Genomic DNA, 17,636 nt, shown 5'->3' with positions numbered 1-17,636 from the left:
CAATCACTCTCATACACACATTATTAAAAGCACTATTTACCAGGAAAAAAAAACAGACAGAATACATCAGTAATTTTTAAGTGCGAAAAATAAAACATCTGTATTTCAACAAATACTTAAGAGTCATTTTGATACAAAATTAATCTGCTGCTTATTCCACAGTATTCAGTCAGTTACCAAGCAAAGCCACTGTCACAGCACTAAAAACCACCCAATTAACATATTCTGAACATGGATAAGCATTCACATAAACAACACAAGAAGGAAATAAATAACCACCACTGCTTGTTTCCCCACATTTCCTGCAATATTCCCCTTCAGAATCTATGGCAGGTGGGAGTTTGAAAGAGCAGGAGTCTGTGCCTGAAAGATTTCCCTCCAGCCAGTTTCCATCATTTTTAAACCTTGCCTACAGATGCAGATTTTGTTGAGGGATGGGAAAATCAATCCAGCATTTTCCTCTTCCCCAGGTCCATCCAGTCATCACTGGAAGTGGAAAAGGTGAACAGTGCAAAGATTATTCCATGACCCCTGTAACAAAGCACAAACAGCTCCTATCAGTCACACATTTTTACAGGGAACTTGCCCTTTTGCAGTTCCTAAAATGAATTTTCAAGAAAAAAAAAAATCTCCAACCAGTCTCATCTGACACCCATGTGAATCAAACACTGCTCATGTTCATTCCATCCAGTGCACCAAAAGCCTCAGCAGGTATCAGGACATCACCCATTTGTACCCTGCAGAAGGTAATCTGTTATAACTGCACAGAAATGAAGCCAAATGGGGGAAATAAACCCCAAACCCCACCAGGCTGCTCAAAAATGAAGTATAAAGGAAAAACTCCACTGTCAAGCCTGTAGAGTGCTACCAACTAGGTGCATACTAAGTAGGGTTCAGGGCATGAACTAAAAGGCTGCCAAATATTTGAATTTCATGAGTTTATATATAATTTTATTGTAGAGACATCAACTTTCCCTCTCCCCAAAATATTATCAGCCTTAGGCTGTGCTTGGTGGTGACTGCAGACCTCTGTGTCCTTGGGGAACAAGAGCAGAGATCATTTCAGTCCTTTCCTGGGGTCATGAGTCACTGTCTGAGCTGAACCACAGACAAACGTGGTTCAGCTTCTCAGCAAGATGTACAAACCACTGAGGAGCTACTGACACATCTCCTTCTCATGTCCTCCTCCTCTTCTTGAAGCGAGCACTTCTCCTGCTCTGGGGAGCTCTGGCATCAGCCCCAGCAGTGCAGGAACCCAAGGCAGACTGAGCAGGGCTCTCCTCAGCCCCCATGTCCTGCAAGAGAAGCAGGAGATGATCAACACCACGAGAATTACAAACACCTTCCTGATTTAGGGAGCTCAGCAACATTTCTAAAACAATCTTTCATGATGCATGGGACAACATTCCATTGCCAGTGTCAGAGAAGGCACAAAACATCAGTTCACAGAGTGAAAACAAAGGCCTGACTTCAAAAAGGCAAGAGCAGATTATAAACAGAAAGGGGAAGGGAGCTTTGATACTTTTCTGGGAACTGTCATGGCAAGTGCAAGGTGCTACATAAACCATGGGATTTCACCCTCTCAGCTGAGCTGCCGAGCTTTTCCTTTCAGCAGCTGCAGAACTGTGTTTATTCAAAAAGACCAAATTTCTGCTACACTTAATAACAGTGGGGGCTTCCCCCTGGATTCCAGTGCAATGTTCATCTGGCAGTAATTTTCTGTTTTTTGCCCCTGGAATCTGTTTTACCTGATTTAGTAAATCAGCATCTTCATCTCCAGGCTCATCCCCAAGTCTCCAGTCCTCCTGTACTCCTGTTAATTCCTTCCCACAGCTCTCTTCCTTCAACACTTGGTTCTCACTCTCCAACTCCTCCTCATCACTCTCCTCAAGCTGATTCCCAGCTGACACAGTCGTTGTCACTCTGGGAGGAGACAGAGTTGCCAGGACAGCCGGGAGGGTGAAGGCTGCCAGGAATCTGGCTTTCAGCAGGAGGTAAGCAGGGTTATCACCCAGTTTCTGCTGCACCAGTTCTCCAATAGCATGGAAGAGATCCCCAGTGCCCCCATCCCCACTGGCCTCAGAGGCCAGCAGAGAGGCTGCCTGCACCTCCAGAGCTGCTTTCTGCAGCAGGAGCCTTGAGAGGGTTTTTATGCTGCAGAGGAAAGGGGGCAGATAAGGCAGCCTGGTCTGCAGTGGTGGCACCTGAACCCCTTGCTTCCCACTCAGCCACTCCTTCACCAGCCCCTGGTCCTCCAGGGAGATCAGGCTGAAGTCAAGGAGATTCTTCTGTGCATGGGAGGTGCTTGGCTGTGGGGGGACGTCAGTGCTTGGTGGTTTGGAGGCAATGGGTCTGTTCCTCAGGGCCTGGGCACCAGAGCAGGCAGAGCTCCCTGGGACACTGCTGTGAGGAGCTGCAGCTCCTGGCCAGTGCACAGCCCTTCTCCTGCTGCTGCCTGCCTTGGAGAATGATCTGTTTGGTGTGATGGAGCCACTGCTCCTTCCCAAGCTGGTGAGACTGGGCACGGGCTGGCAGTCAGAGCCCTGAGTGCTGGCAGGGGGCTGTGGCTGGGGCAGCAGCATGGCCCACAGGGCTGGGCTGGCAGCTGGAGCTGCACAGGAGTCTGGAGCCATGGAGGAGCCATCTGGACACGCAGGGGTTACAGCAGAAACGCTGCCTGTGGTGCATCCAGCACTCACTGGGGCCACAGGTAAGAGATGTGTGCACTGGCCAGCTGCCTTTCCCAAAGGAACTCCTGCCAGCTGGGAACTTGGTCCTTTTGTCTCTGCACTGCTGGGGTGAGGTGGATTTGCTTCAGCTGGTACAGGAGTCCCTCCCAAAGCAGAGACACTGCCATTGGAAGTCACAGCTGTCTGAGCCTGGCTTCCCCCAGGAGCAGCTGGCATTCCCTGGGGAACACCCAGCACAGTCTGCACAGTGCTGGGGAGCAGACCCTGGGGGGTCACAACCCACTTGAAGGGCAGGATGCTGCTGGGAATCACAGGAGAAGCAGCTTGTGGAGTGACCAGAGCAGGCAGCAGGCTGACTGGCCTCTGCTGTGGCCTGTTCCTCTCCAGCTCACTGGTGACTGGTGTGGAAAGGGACAATTTACTGGTGCCAGACTCCAGGCCAAGAGCCACCACTGTGATCTGGTGAGGCACAAAAGCCTGGTTGTGCAGCACTGCTGAAGCTGAGCTGCTGGCTGTGCCCTGACCATTGCACCCTCCCTGGTCTGGGGCCTTCTCTGCTGCAGCTGGGCTCACAGCTGGAGAAACCCTTCCCTCAGGGCTGCTTCCCAGAGCTTCCTTTTTGTGAAGTTCCTTACTTGACTGTAGATCTGTGCCCTGTGAGCAGCCAGGGCTCTCCCCAGTTTCTGGCACTGCAGAGGAATGGTTTTGAGGCACAGGAGCAGAACCTGCAGCAGAAGTCCTTGTGGGCACTGCTGAACCCTGTACTTGGCTGTCTGTCCCAGCAGCAGCTGCAGGTGAGCTCCCTGCAGGTGCACAGGGAATGATTTGCTGTGCTGGGTGCTGGATGATCAAAGGCCCTGAAACCAGCACCTGTGGGGCAACCAGCACTGTCCTCTGCAGGGCTGCCGTGGCCTGGAGCCTCCTCCAACGCTTCTCTTGCAGCAGTTCTGAGACAGTTTTCACCCTGTGCCTTTGGCCCAGGGCTGGGGGAGCTCCCAGCACAGCCGGGGCCCAGCTCTCCAAGGCTCCAGTGGGGCTGGCCCGTGCTCTCAAGGCAGATCTCCTGACAGCACTCTTGGGGATGCCCTGTTGGGAATTCCTCTGAGAACAAGCCTGGGATGAGTTGCCTGCAGAGGATAAAATGACAATGAATGAACAGCATTTCTAAAAGCCATTTCTCATTAAACATCAAGGAATGTGGCAGAATTCCTGTTTGTGAGAATTCCTACAACATTACAGTCCTGATTTAATCAAGCCACATCCCAACAACTGAACAAGGGGTAACTGCCCCCCAGAAATCAGAGATGGGCCAGGAATGCACCCTAACACCCCACTGAACTGGTCCAGAGCCAATGGTTCCCCAGCCCTCCAGGGTTTTTTCCAGTCCTTACCAAAGGGGAACATGCTTAAAGATCCAAGATCTAGCAAAAATGAGCATGACAATGCAGGCTTGTCCCCCAAAGCTCTCCTTCAGTTAAACTTGTTATTAATGTAACAGTGATGAATTATGGGAAAGTTCTTGCACATCACAAAAATAAATGTTCTGGTAGATACCTGAAGAAGTCTCTGTATTTTGGGAAGCCTGTAAAAAAAAGTATATTAAATTATACTTCTGATAGATTTAAAGATGATTAAAACAGCACAGATGTGAATCAAACCCACATCTGCCACCTCCTGAACAAATAGAGCCAGCATTTGATTCTGCCTCTGAACCAAAACTGCTAACACACATACAAACTGTGTGGCCACACAATTAAAGTGCTTGTTTTAGTCAAGATTTCATTGGGGAAAGCTTAAAAACCACAATACCTGCTGAGGGCTCTTTGCATTAGCCTTAAGCAGCTCCAAGTGCCTCAGGTTCCTCTCCTGAATAATCCTCATACAGCCCTTGGTATCAATCTGGAGGAGCTGCAAGGTGAGAGCTTCATTAACATTCAAATGAGAACAAAAATGTACTGCTGGGGTCAGTGACAAAGCAAGACAGATGGGACATGCTCCACATGCAAGATTCTGGGGATATTTTACACTTGCAGAAAAAGCCCTGGCAGGACCAGACTTTGGATGCAGGACTTATTTAAGAAACTTCATGTGCAAACCATGAGGGCAGATTAGTCCAAAAATTAGATTATTTGTTTAAGAAGCAAAGATAAACCTCAAAGATAAACCTATTTAAGCTTCAAATACTGAAAAATAAAGACTCCCTCTGTTTGAAAGCAGGTAAAGCTATTAAGACAGTAAAACTTACCTGAATGAGCAGTGCAAACAGGGGAGTGCTGCTAAGACTCACTGACTTAACCTTGTCATGAATAGCAGCAGCTGGGAAGAAATCCAACAACAAAATCAGCTGGGAAATCACTCAGAAGACATCAGAAAATAGGGACAGAGGTAGGATGGGCCCCCAGTACCTTTTGTGTGGTAGAAACCCATCGTGCCAGCCCTCAGGCTGCGGGGCAGCAGCACATTGCCCATCCACGGGGTCACTGCCATCAGCAGCTTCCTGTCCAGGTTCAGCCTCCTCCAGTGCTCCCTGTTCCAGCGCCAGGCTCTCCTGGGCAGCTCCTGGGCATCCTGGCCCGCAGCTGCACCCACTCCAGGGGGCATGGCCAAAAGCCTGGCAGGTCTCAGCATCTTCAATTGCCATGCATGAAAAATACACAATTAAGAGTTCCCGTTAGGAAGGTTCTGCCATTAGTCCCAGGGCAAACAATTCACAGGGCAGTCAGGACAAAAAACTGTGAGCTTTTCCTCTTGGAATTACAGTGCAATATCTGTGATTATATAAAAATTATTTCCTACTAAGCACAGCCTGGAAGTGCTCAGGTCACAAGAGCAGACAAGACACAAGAGGCACTCACCAGTTTCCTCTGGAAGCTCGTGTTGTTCCTCAGTATTGTCCTCACCTCCTCCAGGCTAACCCGCAGCACGTGTTTCCCACACTGGGAAGCCTAAAGATGAAAGAACACAAGAAAGTACAGAAGGGAAAGTCAAAGGAAATTATTGGCACTGCACAGCAGGTACAAGTTCTCAACATTGCTGCTGTTGAAGGTATCTTACTAAATGAAATCAACTCTGGAGACCTTCCCTTTTAATCCGTGTGCATCATCACAACATCATTTCTGTGAAATGCCTATTTCACAGAAGCTTTTGTGTGAGGGATCTACCAAAAACCCAAAAACCAGAATTTACTGGGTAATTATCTTCACGTTTTTTGACTTTACACCACAAGGGAATGAACAGCAAGATGTTATCTGCTCATCACATCCTGCCCTTACTGCAGCAGCTGCACGTCCCTTCCAACTTCTGATCCAAGCCCCCATCCCAGCTCACCTTGGCCATCACTTCTGCTGGATTCCTCACCAGCACATCTGTGGAGCAGGCATTTGCAATGCCCATGAGCACAGTGTTCAGCTCAGATGATTTATCAGCAGCTCTGTCTCCATCACACCCTGCCCTTGGAACGTCACTGCAGCTGCTCCCTGTGCCAGCCCTGGCAGCAGAGAGGAGGGATTGGATCTGGTTTCTCTCTCTGCTTGTCTCCTGTTTGTCTGTCCCTGTTGGTATCCACAGGTCAATGCTGGGCACTGCAAACTTCTCCTTTCTTGTGGTCACGTTCTCCTCCTCTGAGCTGTGCTCCAGCTCCAGCTCCTCCTCACTGCTGCTCTCTGAGGGGCTGGAGCTCTCCTCAGCGTGGCGCCGTTTGGTTGCCCCAGATCTTTTCCTCTTGATCAAAACAAGCACACACAAGTTTTAGTCAGTGTTCACCCCTGGCTTGCAACTCTCTCAAATCAGGAAATTTCCTTTTCCAAAGGAAACAAAACCATCTTTAATATGGTTTTAAGCAGCCAGAATTTCTTGAGTGCCTGGGATCAAAACTGGCAAGTTATGAGGTACAGACATGAAAACCTACATATATCCCATTCTTACAGGCATTTCAAGGCAGGGAGGAATTCTGGATAATACATAAATATACAGCAAATTAACTTCAGCCCTTCAGAACAAACACTGCTTTACCCACCAAAAAGTTAAACTGTGAAATCCACAAAAAAACCCCCTTGATTGTGTGAAATCAATGTCAATTTTTTTATTGATTTCACTTTTAGGATTCCACTTTTAGTTTAGAGAAACTTAATTGAAGAGATGGGGCTGTGACAGCAGGACTCCCACAATACCTTAGAGCCAATCATGACTGTCCACTTGCTCTGGCACTGGGCACCAGTCCGATGGGGCAGCTCTGAGGCTATTTTACTCCAGCGACCTGAAAAGGAGGCAGAGGATGCAGAACATTTTATTTGTGCCACAAACTGAGCAACAGGCCTTTCAATGCAGCCATTACACACTTTTATACATTTCTCTGGATAAGAGACAGAGCTACTGCATGAGTGGATCTCATACCCACAGCACACAATAGAGAGAAGTTGCAATCATCAGTACAAAGCAGAGCCTGCAGGGCTTACAATGAAAGAAGAGAAAACCTCAATGACACCTCTAAAGATTAAGCCACACAAACACCTACCCAGGCCATGCTTTTGAACCAGTTCAATCAGCTGCTCCTCTTCCTCCAAGCTCCACTTGCCTTTCTTTACATCCCAGTGCAATGCTTTTAAATACCTTGCAAATGAAAACATTACAGTCAGGATCATTCAATCCTGCTTGCAAAAATCAGACCTTCCCTGCCCTCCAAGGCTGAACAAACCCAGCATTTCCCTTGTTTAGGGAAAATGTTCCCTGGCCTGAACTCACCGGTCCCGGCACTGGGCGTCGCTCCTGCCCGGCACTTCCCTCCGGATTTTGTACCAGTCCTTCTCCTTGTACTTCTTAACTGCAGCCATCAGCATCTGTGTGCAGGCAGAGCAAGAGCTGAAATCCTCACCAGGATCAACCCTAACAGGCCTGAGACAGCAGCAGCTCTGTTTGTTTCCTGTGCAAATCTCTGGACAAAACTGTTTAGGAGCTTCTAAGCGCTCCTGAGCTGTGGAGTGCCCACCTTGGTCTGGTTCACACTCCTCAAACTCAGATTTACAGCCATGCCACACCTCAGCACTCCAGCATTCCCACCCTGCAATTCCAGGCCCAGAGAATGTTGCTTACAGCATCTTCCTCTGGTGTCCAGGGTCCCTTCTTCAAGCTGGGGTCCACACTCTTTGTCCAGCGGTAAATCAGCTGAGCAGAATCTCTTCCTTCCATGTAATATGCAACTGGAAATTAAAAGGTTTATTTAAATCTGTTGTAATTAATGCTTCTTCCTTTATCTGGACAACAGTTGCAAGTAGTGATTGCCATAAGCAGCACTTTAATCTCTTAAGAAATGGTGCTCTGCCAGTTTCAGCCAAATTTCCAGTATGGATAAAGGTTCCAAGAGATATGAAGTTCTTGCTGATATAATGAAACGGGAAAGGCAGAGATCACCAAGGAAAAGAGAATGGGGGAATGAAGGGTTTGTCACTTGTGGGCCACTTACTTTTCTTGTATGGGATATGGCTTCCCACTCTCATCTCCTGAACAAGCTCTAAAAGCATCTGATCCTCCTCCTTGGTCCATTCTTTCCTTTTTAAATCTTTGTTATAGAGTTGGTATTTCTGCAAGCACTGGAAAGGTGTCCTGTTTGTCTTAACACAGGGAAAACAGAGAGAAACAAGCAATTAGTTATTTATGAGAACAAAAAGCAAGAGGGAAAAGCTAAAGCACCAATCCTTTTTGGTACTGTTCTTGGACACTCATCACAAAGCATTAATTAACACTGAATTAGTATTAACATTGTTTTTTAAATCTGACAAGAGGCTAAGTAAAGCCAGAGTGAACCCAGTAGCCAGCTCAGACCTTACCCCCAGCTCCTGGGCAATGCTCTGCCAGTCCAGGCAGTTGTGCTCAGCAGCAATCTGCTTCAGCCTGTCCAGCTCCTCCTCAGTCCATTCCTCTTTGTTGATGCTTGGATGTTCCCAGTTTTGCCAAAACTTCCTCAGTTCCTCTGAGCTGCGTTGTCCATCAAACTAAAAAACCAACAAAAATATGTTTAGTCTCATAGCTGGGATTAAGACACCTGGACAAAAGGAAAATCAGTATTTTGCATTCCAAGTATGTCTTACTGCCAAGTTTTCCAGAATTAAATCACCAAATTTAACAAGTTGAGATCATTTAACAGTCAGCTTGGAGAAATGCAAGATGGAAACACTGGATGCAAACCAGATCAGGGATTCTCAAGAGGAAGGACCCAGATATCAGAAGCAATAAAGCAGCTGAGCCCCCAACTCACATGGATGTTTGAAATCTTGTCCCAGTCATGCTCATCGAATCTGTTTCCTATTAAGTCACTTTCTGGGAGTTGGCTACAGGAGAAGGTACAAAAAGGAAGAAAAAATCTTATTAAATGGTGAATGAAACACTTTGTCTTCTTGATCCTGCCTCATCGCTCTCCTCCCACCTGTTCCTGACTTCCACAAAAACAGAATACTCAGGTTAGCAGGAGAAACAATTAATGCCATATCCAAACATGTTGCTTGATACTAGTTCATGAGAAAAAGTTCAAAACTATGGAAAAATCAGAGCTCTGCTCCTTTGTTGCTGAACAACAATTTAAAGCAGCACCTCTACACTGGGTGCAGGCACTTTGTGTATCAAGACCCAAACACATTTCTTAGTAAAGAACAGTGGAGATGAGAGAGCTGCAGAGCCACAACAGCACCTGATTTTTTACAACCCAACACCAATGAGCATCCAGAAGTAGAAGGAGGGAACTTTGAGAGCTAAACTCTAAGACATTTCATTTTTCACCAAGAACATAAAAAGACTTCTTACTTAATTGCCTCTATTTCTTGCTCCAAGTCTTTGATTTGCTTTTCCAAGGTCTCTTTTTCCGTTTCAGTCTTGATTTTCTCCAGTTTCTGATTCCAATAACTCAACCTGTTCAAAGACATTTTTATCACTACTTAAGAGGACAGATGGGAATGGGGTCAATGGCATCAGAAGATGTACAGCAGAGACACCTTCCCCATCAGTTCCATTCCTCCCTTCAGGTTTATTTCCACACCAAACTGTTCTCCCAGGGTTTCCCACAAGGCACACTCATTGCCATATTTCTGCCCCTTCAATGCAAACCTTGACCCACAGCAGATTTCAGATAAATCATTTTGGTGTTTACACAGAGAACTAATGGTTGCTGCAACAGCCACACAGACTGTGCCAGTTCCAGCACAGAAATCCACATCTTTATGTCTCATATCACAATTTCAGCTTCAAGCCCTACAAAGTATTTTAAGTTACACCACAGTGCCAATAGGAAGAATAGATGGTAAAATCCCACAAAAAATCCCACAAACACAAGCAATTAACACAGGAAATTGCTGGAGGAAGGGGAAATCTGCACATGTCCCTTCTCCTTTGCCCTGCAGTGTTCTGAGCAGGAGCAGAGGGGATTTGGGGCAGAACTCACTTGAGCAGCTTTGGCTGGAGCAGGTGCTGCAGGCGGTCGCTCACCACGGATTTCTGCAGCAGAGTCTTCTCTACAGCTTTCCCTAAAGCAGACAGAGAGCAGCCAGAATCAGTGCAGAACACTGCCAGGAGACACCCAGTGCTCCAGGGAATTCCTGCAGCTCTGCAGTGAGAGCTCCCTGCACAAATCACCCACGTGGTGCCAGACCTGGGCCAGGCACAGCCTCTGGCTCGGTGTTACTGGGACCCCCAAAGGGACCCCAAGAAAGGAATCACTCTGTGAGCATCAGGAGCTGCAGGTGTCCCCTGAACTGCCCTCATCTGGGCACCCTGCAGCACCTTACTTGCTTTAGGAGTGCTCACAGGAGCTGATCAGCACAACAAATGGAAAAGGAGTCATTAATGACTCACTGAAATAATTTACAGAGTACCCCACTCCCTTCTAACAACTTTTTGTGAGTCAGGCAGAGGTGTTGATGTTTAACTGCAAACAGGAACACACAAACAATATGAATATATACATTTGTTACATAAATATAAACATATTACAGCTCTTCTAGAGCACTGAACAGCAGCCAGACTTACTTACACTTGGATGAATGCAGCTGTTCAAAGGATTTGATGCCCTGAGCTGCCTTCTCCTTGGCCTCTTCATTGGGAGGAGGGCCCTGAGGAGGATTAGAAGGGTTAGATACACTCAGAGTCAGACAAAATGACTGTTTCTTCTTAAAACTCCAGCATGAACTGCTACAACAATAACTGGAAACTCAGACTTGTGCAAACTGTCACACTCACACTGCTTAGTTACCTTTGCAGAGGTTTCATTTAATTAAACAGAAATATTACCAGTAATTGCTTGAATATCTTAACATATGGATGATGATAGCTGACACCTTGGCTACCATAAAAAGCCAAGATCTCCTTTTGCTGATGGCCTTTTAAAAACACATGAAAATGTACTACTGATTGTTCCAGGAAATATAAAAAAATACAGAAAATCTCAGGAACTGAGCAGTTTCACAGACAAACAGATCAGATTTCAGTGAGGGTTTTAAAGAGCAGCATGGAATTGGGTCATGGAAATGAAGACAATAAAGTTAAGTTAAACCCAAGAACATTCAAGATTCAAGCCCCTGGGGGCTGCAATTCCACTCCTCAGACCTCACAGGGCTGAACAAACATTTCCAGAGGAGGGAGAGTGACAAGTGAGAGGGGAAAGGTTTCAGGCTGAGGAGTGACAGTCAGTCACACACCTGAAATGAGAACAGCTCAAACACATTCCAGTGCACAACCATCACTGAACACACACCAGTCTGCAAGCTGCTTTTATTTACTTACAATTCCTGTTGTTTTATCCTTAAAGTATGGCTTCATAAAATGACCCAAAAACACATTTGCTGGGAGATTTCTGCCATCTCCTGCCTTGGTTGTTTTTGAACCATCACGTTCATCCATGATTTCCTTCTGCAACACAAGAATGAATTGAACAGCATCAGTGTCTCCCCCAAAGTGCTGATTTCAGAGAGCTGAGCCCTCACAAACACCCCAGGGCTCAAACCAGCAGCACCAGATTCAAAATCACTGCAGGAGTCAAAGGCAGCATTTGGAACTTCCTCAGTTTGCACTGTGCAGATGATTGCAAGCTTAATAAAATACTAACTTGCCCCAGCATGCTAAAATATAACATGTAAAATGCCCATTTTTTAATTGTAAGAAAGCATGGAATCATCAGTTAAATAAACCACCTCAGCCCTGGGCTTGAGGGGAAGGAAGGAAGGAAGGAAGGAAGGAAGGAAGGAAGGAAGGAAGGAAGGAAGGAAGGAAGGAAGGAAGGAAGGAAGGAAGGAAGGAAGGAAGGAAGGAAGGAAGGAAGGAAGGAAGGAAGGAAGGAAGGAAGGAAGGAAGGAAGGAAGGAAGGAAGGAAGGAAGGAAGGAAGGAAGGAAGGAAGGAAGGAAGGAAGGAAGGAAGGAAGGAAGGAAGGAAGGAAGGAAGGAAGGAAGGAAGGAAGGAAGGAAGGAAGGAAGGAAGGAAGGAAGGAAGGAAGGAAGGAAGGAAGGAAGGAAGGAAGGAAGGAAGGAAGGAAGGAAGGAAGGAAGGAAGGAAGGAAGGAAGGAAGGAAGGAAGGAAGGAAGGAAGGAAGGAAGGAAGGAAGGAAGGAAGGAAGGAAGGAAGGAAGGAAGGAAGGAAGGAAGGAAGGAAGGAAGGAAGGAAGGAAGGAAGGAAGGCAAATGGGAACCCAGAAAAGCACAGGAATGAGCATTTCCCTGCTGCTGTGCTCACCTGCTGTGCTCTGTTCTGTGCAATGAGCAGCTCCACCTCCTCAATCTTTTCCTTGATAACATCCTGGTACACATGGTTCATCTGCAGGCAGGTTTCTGGATCCTGGGGCAGGCTTTCAATATCATCATCATCATCACTGCTGTCTTCTTCCACTTCCACTTCCTGGAGGCAGAGAAGGCATTTAGGGAGAGAAGACACAAAAGCAGGTCTGTAACAAGCAGTGCTGTAACTCAGCCCTTCCTCAGTGCTGTGTGCCCACACCTGAGGGGTTTGCAGGGAGGCCTCTGAGCCTGGATAACAAATCCTGGGCAGGAATACCCAAATCCAGGTTTTACTGAGCACAAGGCACTGCCTGGATTTCCGCGGAGCAGGGTGAGGTTTCCCTTCAAAACTGGAAATACATACTTAAAGAAAAAACAATTACCATTTCAGCACAAGAATCTTCATCATCATCATCTTCATCATCACCATCTGTTAGACAAACAAAACACAAAAATGCTGACTGCAGTGGGATAAAAGAAAAGTTTTAAACCCAAATCTTTGCAATTAAAACACAGAGGAAAAAACAGCAGAGAGAGCTCAGACATGACCATCAGTGGGTTTGGCTACTGACAACGCTGTGGTGTAAAAAGTGTATTGTTATCACAGAATCACAGAAGTTCAAGACTGGAAGAGACCTATAAGATCATCAAGTCCAGTCGATGTTCTAACTGTTCAACTAGATCATGGCAGCAAGTGCCACAAGTTATAGTCTATTTATGGGGTTTTTTTGTTTGTTGTTGTTCTGGAGAAGGTAAAAACACAGCTCGGTAAGCACAGCAAAGCTGAACGGTGGCGCTGCACATGAGAGGCACCGGGTGAGAGCCCAGGGACAGCTCCGAGGCAAGACAGCGCAGCCTTAGTACCGGCAGCGCTCGGCAGGACCGGGGGTGGCACAGGAGTCCCGGAGCCGCAGCACCGGGGGTGGTACAGGAGTCCCGGAGCCGCAGCACCGGGGTTGGTACAGGAGTCCCGGAGCCGCAGCACCGGGGGTGGTACAGGAGTCCCGGAGCCGCAGCACCGGGGTTGGCACAGAGGTCCCGGAGCCGCAGCACCGGGGTTGGTACAGGAGTCCCGGAGCCGCAGCACCGGGGTTGGTACAGGAGTCCCGGAGCCGCAGCACCGGGGTTGGTACAGGCTGCGGGCGGGGTCCCGGAGCCGCAGGAGCCGCAGGACCGGGGGTGCAGCCGCTCGGGCACCGACCGCTCGGGCTCTGCACAGCGAGCTGGGCACGCCGGGCACGCCGCGGCTCACAACGTTATGTGAGGCCGCCTGGGCCCCGCCGTTTCACCGCCGCCGGTTCTGGCTGCAGAGGGAACGCGCAAAGCGGCGGGGAGCGCCCCGAACCCCCGGAGCCGTACCGGAGCTGAGGGCGGTGTCGCACAGGGCCAGCTGGATGCCGGTCCCGCCGGGCTGCAGGCTGCGCTCCAGCTGCTCGATCTCGCGGCGGATCCTCTCCCGCTCCGCATCCAGCTCCAGGCCCTGAGGGGAGCGCAGGGGCCCGGCCGGGCCCGGCCCGCGGGACATGGCGGCAGCGCCGCTCCCGGCCCGCCCCCCGCTCCGCCAATCGCTACTGCGAGCGCGGGTCAGCTGACCCGGCACGTGACGGGGCGCAGCCAATCGGGGCGGGGATTGGCGCACGTGCACGGCCGGGGGGCGGTCCCGGGACCCGCAGAGATCGGCCCGGGACGGGACCGGGACACGGCCTTCAAATGGTACCGGGACATGGCCATCAATGGCACCGGGACACCGCGGCACGGCCTTTAATAACACCGGGACACGGCCTTCAAATGGTACCGGGACACGGCCTTCAAATGGTACCGGGACGTGGCCATCAATGGCACCGGGACACCGCGGCACGGCCTTTAATAACACCGGGACACGGCCTTTAATGGTACCGGGACATGGCCATCAATGGCACGGCCTTTAATGGTACCGGGACATGGCCTTTAATGACACCGGGACACCGCGGCACGGCCTTCAATGGCACCGAGACACGGCCTTTAATGACACCGGGACACTGCGGCACGGCCTTCAATGGTACCGGGACACGGCCTTCAGCGGTACCGGGACATGGTCTTCAATAGCACAGGGACACCGCTACACAGCCTTCAATAGCACCGGGACACGGCCATCAATGGCACCGGACACCGGGCTTTCGCCCTCCGAGCACCGAAGGGCAGCGAGAGCCGCAGCCAAAGCCGCCCGAGGATTTGCGGGAGCTGCTCCCTTCCCGGTTCAGGGATCTCTTAAGAGGGGATGGAGATGCCAGGTCTGCAGTTTGACACATCAAAATGAGGCCAAGTATTAAAAAAATCATTTTTTAGTAATGGTTTCCGTATGAAAACAAAGTTCTCCGTGCTGTGTGAGTCACTCAGTGTCCATCCTCTGACACCTCCGAGATTCTGTCTATGGATTTCAGGAGATCAGCCACGAGCTGCAGGGATTCTGCTCCAGACAGCAGCTGCCTGAGGGGGAGAGATGCAGGGTTACATGTGGGGGACAGGCAGCCAGGCAGCTTTGGGGGAGTTTCCCCACATTCTGTGATTTATCAGGCAGCATTTTATCAGGACTGGAAACTCCCACTTCCCACTTAAGTTTACACTTGGAGGAAACACATCGTGGGTAAGAACACAGAGCAGCTCCTGCGGCACAGAACACAAACCCCTGAATTTGAACCCAAAAAACCCCTGAGGAGGCTTATCTGTGTGTCGGTGGGGCTGTCCCAGCGCAGCTGACCTGATGGATGCCCTGGAGCTGGCTGTCACCCGCAGCAGCTGCTGCAGCGCCGCCTCCGCGTTCTGCTTGGCCGCGGCCAACCCTGCCCGCAGCTCCTCCTGCTCCAGCCGGGAATTGCTCAGCTCCGCCTGCGTGAGGCAGAATCCGTGAGGAACAAGCCCGGAACCGCGGCAGATACTCTGCAGCTAATGGTGCATTCCCACAGCAGCTGATGGGCTGGGATGTAATCATTGACTGACATGAGGGAATACAATAAATAATGCAATAAACAATGCAATAAACAATGCAATAAACAGGGCTGGAGTCCAGCGCCAGCTGCCTGCAGGGAGTGTCTGCCCAGAATCATCAGGGTTGGAAAGAGCTCTGGATGTGTCCAGCTCTAGCCCTGCCAAGGCAGTGTCACCTGGAGCAGGTGGCAGGAACATTTCCAGGTGGGTTTGGATGTCTCCAGAGAAGGAGACTCCCCAAATTCCCTGGGCAGTTTGCTCTAGGGCTCTGCCACCCTCCATGGAAGGAAATTCTTCCTCATTTCAGTTTCTGGCCATTGCTCCTCACCACTGCACCATCCAGGCCCTCCCAGCCCCTGCCAGGACACAACTCCCAAGCCTAAAAACACACCCAGCATTTTCCTCAGAGCCTGCAAAATCCTTTGCACTGGCTCAGCTCTGAGAGGTGTCCCTGCAGCCCCAGCAGTGCTGCTGTGTACCTGCAGCTGTGCATTCTCCTGCCTCAGTTTGGCAGCACTGTTCTCAGCCTTGGCAGCCCTTTTCTGCAACAGAACAGAGATTATTGAAATAACAACAACAACAACAACAACAACAATAATAATAGTAATAATAATAATAATGCCCTAATACTATTGTATATTATTATATATAATAAAATATAATGCTGTTATATATAATAAATTATTATATGATTATGCTAATAATAATAATAATAATGATCAAATTTATTATTAAAATTAATATTAAATAACAGTAAAGATATATCATTAATAATAATAATAATAATAATAATAATAATAATAATAATAATAATAATAATAATAATAGTAACCCTGGCAGCTTGAGCCACAGGGGAATGAGTGATTCCAGCACAGAACTTGGCGGGATAGGTTTGTGTTACACCACACTGTGTTCTGAATGTTTTAGGATGTAGGAACAGCTCCCTCCTCACTGCTCCTTTCTGGGATCTGCAGAACCTCCCCACCCTCACAGGGCAGAATTTCTTCCTGACTTCTGAGCTCAGCCTGAAGCCAACACTTACAGTCATCAGCTGCAGATTCTGCTCCACGTGCTGCACCATTGCTTCCAAATCCTGTGCTTCCTTCTCTTCTTTGATTTTGTTTTCCTCTAGCTTCTTCTCAAGCTTCCTCATCCTTAAAAAAATAAGAGGTGGCACAGTAAGCACTTGTATCATTAAATACTTGAGGAGGGAAATTCTGGGAAGGGATCAAGAATCTCATGGTTTTGTGGAAAATTATTTCTTCTCACATACTTGTCTGCTTGAGTTTCAGACAGAATCTGAAGCTTCTTGATCTTGCTTCTCAAGAAAGCATTCTCTTCTTTTAGCTAAAAAAAAAAAAAAATCTTATTAGGACTGAGGTGCATTTTCACAACAAAACAATCCAAGATCAATAGCAGAATGTTCAGCTTTAATACTGGAAATCCCTGTGCTTTCTAATACATTCAAGCTGAATTTTACCTTCAGTTTACCCATCAGGAAACCACTGCGGGGCACAGGAACGTGGCACTGAACCACAGTGTAAATGTGACTAATTAATGTCCCGATCCTAAATGACCACGGCCCCGAGGGGCAGGAGCACGAGGAAATCCCCCGGGTCATGTGCGGGGCAGCAGGACAGGGAAAGAGCCGGCCCTGGCCCTGCTGAGCGCGCATTTGCAGAGCTCATTCCGTTCCCCAGCGGCTCTCGGTGGGGCAGGCGGTGCCAGGCCGGGCTCGGGGCCGCTCTCCCGGAGCGGTACCGGGGTCGGGCGGCGCTCACCTGTTCGTAGCTCGGCTGCCCGGGGGGAACCCGGCCCGGCCCCGGCGCGGCTCCGGCGCTGCCCAGGTGTTCCTGCTCCACGGCCAGCGGGCGGTAGCTCTCGCTCCATTCCTCCTCCTCCTCGTCCTCCTGCTCGTCCCCCGACTCTGCGGGCACTGCGGGCAGCGGGGGCACAGCCCAAGCCGCCTGCGGAGGGGACAGCGGGCTGAGGTGGGCGGCGTGACCGGGCGGATCCCGGCCGCGCTGCCGCGCACGGCCTTACCTGCGTGTCAGCGCCCGCGCCGTCCCCGCCGCGGGCCTTGGAGCGGACGAACTCGCGGAAGGAGAAGGGGTTGGGCTCGGCCGGGGTCCCCGGCAGCGGCTCCGCCACCGGCAGCGCCGGCGCCGCCATGGCCGCCTGAGGGCGGGGCGGGGCCTCCCACTGGGAGCGGACCAATGAGCGCGCGGGCTCCGC

General features: G+C 49.5%; 2 protein-coding genes across 2 annotated transcripts; both read right to left on the bottom strand.

Annotated features, from left to right (window-relative positions):
- Positions 1-73: 73 nt before the first annotated feature.
- SNAPC4 (small nuclear RNA activating complex polypeptide 4) lies at positions 74-13,984 on the bottom strand. Its single transcript, XM_059486621.1, has 23 exons — positions 13,797-13,984; positions 12,821-12,867; positions 12,397-12,558; positions 11,454-11,579; positions 10,705-10,783; positions 10,117-10,198; positions 9,483-9,587; positions 8,941-9,013; positions 8,513-8,677; positions 8,149-8,296; positions 7,779-7,885; positions 7,431-7,525; positions 7,204-7,298; positions 6,860-6,945; positions 6,018-6,410; positions 5,546-5,635; positions 5,096-5,318; positions 4,936-5,006; positions 4,500-4,598; positions 4,245-4,272; positions 1,749-3,817; positions 1,165-1,295; positions 74-531 (listed from the first exon to the last, which is right to left on the bottom strand). The coding sequence occupies exons 1-22, from the start codon at positions 13,960-13,962 to the stop codon at positions 1,176-1,178; spliced, it is 4,629 nt and encodes a 1,542-aa protein (XP_059342604.1). The 5' UTR covers positions 13,963-13,984; the 3' UTR covers positions 74-531; positions 1,165-1,175.
- Positions 13,985-14,740: 756 nt separating this feature from the next.
- On the bottom strand, positions 14,741-17,590 carry ENTR1 (endosome associated trafficking regulator 1). The gene is made up of 7 exons (XM_059486527.1): positions 17,445-17,590; positions 17,183-17,368; positions 16,675-16,748; positions 16,444-16,555; positions 15,881-15,943; positions 15,175-15,302; positions 14,741-14,903 (listed from the first exon to the last, which is right to left on the bottom strand). Exons 1-7 carry the CDS (start codon positions 17,571-17,573, stop codon positions 14,810-14,812), a joined length of 786 nt encoding a protein of 261 aa, XP_059342510.1. The 5' UTR covers positions 17,574-17,590; the 3' UTR covers positions 14,741-14,809.
- Between the last annotated feature and the right edge of the window lie 46 nt (positions 17,591-17,636).

Source organism: Ammospiza nelsoni, chromosome 20 (assembly GCF_027579445.1).
Source record: "Ammospiza nelsoni isolate bAmmNel1 chromosome 20, bAmmNel1.pri, whole genome shotgun sequence".
In the NCBI taxonomy this organism is placed as follows: domain Eukaryota; kingdom Metazoa; phylum Chordata; class Aves; order Passeriformes; family Passerellidae; genus Ammospiza; species Ammospiza nelsoni.
This window is presented reverse-complemented; position numbering and strand designations above follow the sequence as displayed.